This window comes from Sipha flava, unplaced genomic scaffold (assembly GCF_003268045.1).
Source record: "Sipha flava isolate LNK unplaced genomic scaffold, YSA_version1 444_pilon_pilon, whole genome shotgun sequence".
NCBI classification, from domain to species: domain Eukaryota; kingdom Metazoa; phylum Arthropoda; class Insecta; order Hemiptera; family Aphididae; genus Sipha; species Sipha flava.
The window spans coordinates 104,802-107,932 of NW_020273180.1; the positions used below are offsets into that span (position 1 = coordinate 104,802).

The window sequence follows — 3,131 nt, forward strand, 5'->3', positions numbered from 1 at the left end:
TTATGTATACGTTGAACAAAACTAGGACTAGAACTGAGCCTTGTGCAAGTCCGTTGTTCAATGTTTTAGGTTTAGATTTTTGGTTTCCCATTATTACGTGGAATCTTTTGTTGCTCAAAACATCATCTGTGTATTTTATAGTCCATTTACAAGGAATGATTTTTGTCAGCTTGTTCAGTAGTACATGTGTCATATCCATGTACTACTCATGTACTACCATGGCGATATTGAGGTCAATAAAAAAGCGGCTCCGGCTTTCCGGCAGTCATTAAAGCATTTTTCTATGTGCGATGTCAGAGCTGCAACTTGTTCACAGCAATCTCTTGAGTGCTTAGAACCTCTCTGGTAGCTGGGTATTGCCTTTTCGATAATGGGTGATATTCGTTTCAGGATAAATCTTTCCATTAGTTTTAATATTAAGCTTAATAAAGATATGGGTCGATAGCTTTTCGGGCTGTCAGTGGATTTGTCTGACTTGAGAATCGCCACTACAACCAATTCTTTCCATAATTTAGGCGATTTCCCCGAACAGAAAATTTGGAAGAGAACATCAGTAACCCATATAATAGTTTTGGACCCCAGGTGATGAAGGAACTCTGTGTATATGCCATCTTTCCCTGCTGTTTTTCCTTTTTTATAGCGATCGAAGTTTGCTATTGACACATGGTATAATTTAAATCTGCAAAAAATAAACAAAATACAATATTAATAATAGTTGTACAAAATTAATCATGCCAATTTTCACATAACAAATTATTTTTTTAGTGTTAGTGGGATTGGAACGGGTAAAATTGAATTTATGTAAGAATGCTGGTCTCGAGTTTATTACATCACTAAGAATTTGAAATCTGTATCCCAAACGCACGCTGTTATCGCCACACTAGATGGATCGATCCGTTGAAAGTACGAGTATAATACAAGGGTGGTGAACCTTTTTGGTTCAAGTGTCAAATTAAGGGTTTGAAAATTATTCAGGTGCCCAAAGAAAATTATATTTTCTAAGAATAAAAATAAAATTACAGATTTATTACATTATTTTTATAAAATTTTAGTCATTCTTAGTGAAACACAAGAAGCAATTGTATCATCGGTCAAAACATTTCTTTCCTTCGATTTAATTAAATTTTTTATGGCAAATAAGCTTTCATCAACATAAGTTTACAAAAAATACGATATTAAATACGTATTAAAGCATAAGGAATATTGTCATTTTTAAAATATATATAATTCGTTTCTTTGAATTTCTTATAATCAAAATTTTACAAATAGAATATATTTTTTTTTTACAATTTTACAAGTAGGTAGGTATATCATACCAACTCAACGTGGGAAAAATATTTTTTTTGTGAAAGTTTGCACAAACAATATTATTAGATGTCACATAATTTGTTCTACTTTTTTTAATATCTGTGAAAATGATCATAACATTGTACTTATTATGCTATATAAGTCATATGAACAGTTAGTAATTCTAATTATATAAAAACAATTTTCGTAAAAAAAAAATTTTAAATAATCATATATACAATAAATTATAATATTTTCAAAAATAGAGACCGAGTCTTATCGTTACTGATATTTTTATTCTAAGAATTTGTATTACCAACTTCATTTAACACAAAATCTATTACTATGTATTATTGTTTAACATTTATATTTTCGTCTCTTATGTTATTTAATGTTATCGCTAATATGGGAGTGTGAAAATATTTCATAAATTACGATATAAAATAGCAAACATACACTATACATTTATTCATATGATATTAATATTGTTGGTACATATGTGTAACACATGAATATTGAGAATCCGAGAAATTGTGACGTTTGGTCTGGTTATTTTAACTTTTGATAATTATTATGCATAATTGATATTAACTATTATTATTAAAATTTAATAAGTGTAATGGTAAATATATCGGTATGTAGATTTGCGTCTATAGTGGACAAGATGAGAAAAAATAGACACGATAGACTAACGATGACTAGAACGATTGAGTCAGACTATCATATCAGACTGCCAAGTCGTTCAGTTACTTTTATTCGATATATCATAGTATATGACCAACATCGATAATACACAATAATAATAACGATCGTTCAATATTGATACTTATCTATTAATCTGCTTTACACAATGTTTAAATGTTATAAATATGTATGTTCAATTTTATAAAGTATTTTTTTTTTTTTTGCTTCACGTGCCATTTAGGCGCTTTGCAGCTTCTACCAAAGCTCCCCAACCTTCCCGATCCTCTGCACCCTCAATACTTGCTCCATTGCGTAATGTCTTCAAGTCGTCCTTTACTCGGTCCAACCACCGTTGTCTTGGTCTTCCCACAGGACGTTTCTTATTTGATTTGTTAACTAGTACCTGTCTTATCAGTCTACCCTCTGCACGCCATACATGACCAGCCCACTCTAATCTTTTCGACTTCAGGAAATCTTTTAAATTGGTTGTATTAAACAGACTGTGTAAGTCAGTGTTTTTTCTTCGCTCGTATTCACCAGTATTGGGGTTTAATATAGGCCCATATATTTTTCTAAGTATTTTCCTTTCAAAAGTCAATAGTTTATTCTTGTCACCCTGCGTCGTGGACCATGTCTCACATCCGTACATAACAATAGGGCGTAAGTAGGCTATGTATAGTTTTTTCTTTGTGTCTCTTGACAGTAGTTTTGATGTACACATTTTTTTCATTGCCTGGTATCCTCGGTTTGCTGCACTTATTCTGGACTTAATCTCGTTATGCATATTATTTTTATGATTTATATTAGGACCTAAGTACTTAAAATTCTCAACTTGTTCAAAAGAGAAATGATCAATGCTCACATTTTGTAACTGAGTTAGATGTCTACTCATTAGCATATACTTAGTCTTGTTTTCATTTATTTTAAGTCCCATCTTTTTACTTGACAGTATGAGCTTTCGTATCGCCCCTTCTAATTCCATTTTCGATTCTCCAAATAGTACAATGTCATCCACATTATACTTTATAAAGTATAGGTACATAATTATTATTAATGATTATATAGGTAACTGAATCTGTTGCAAGTAAATTACCAGGAGTTACTTCGACGAAAAATAAACAATACAGCGTATTCGTTAGAAAGGATTAGATTCGGTACCA

General features: G+C 31.1%; 1 protein-coding gene across 1 annotated transcript; it reads right to left on the bottom strand.

The window, feature by feature from the left end:
• Positions 1-213: 213 nt before the first annotated feature.
• Positions 214-2,701, bottom strand: LOC112689457. Its single transcript, XM_025563175.1, has 2 exons — positions 2,202-2,701; positions 214-679 (listed from the first exon to the last, which is right to left on the bottom strand). Exons 1-2 carry the CDS (start codon positions 2,699-2,701, stop codon positions 214-216), a joined length of 966 nt encoding a protein of 321 aa, XP_025418960.1.
• Between the last annotated feature and the right edge of the window lie 430 nt (positions 2,702-3,131).

What these genes read in the sequence shown, in the direction of transcription:
- LOC112689457 (XM_025563175.1), bottom strand. Translation starts at nt 2,701, where the DNA reads ATGAAAAAAATGTGTACATCAAAACTACTGTCAAGAGACACAAAGAAA. An exon ending in GCAAAGCGCCTAAATGGCAC is followed by an intron (nt 680 to 2,201) that starts GTGAAGCAAAAA and finishes TATTTTTTGCAG; the next exon opens with ATTTAAATTATACCATGTGT.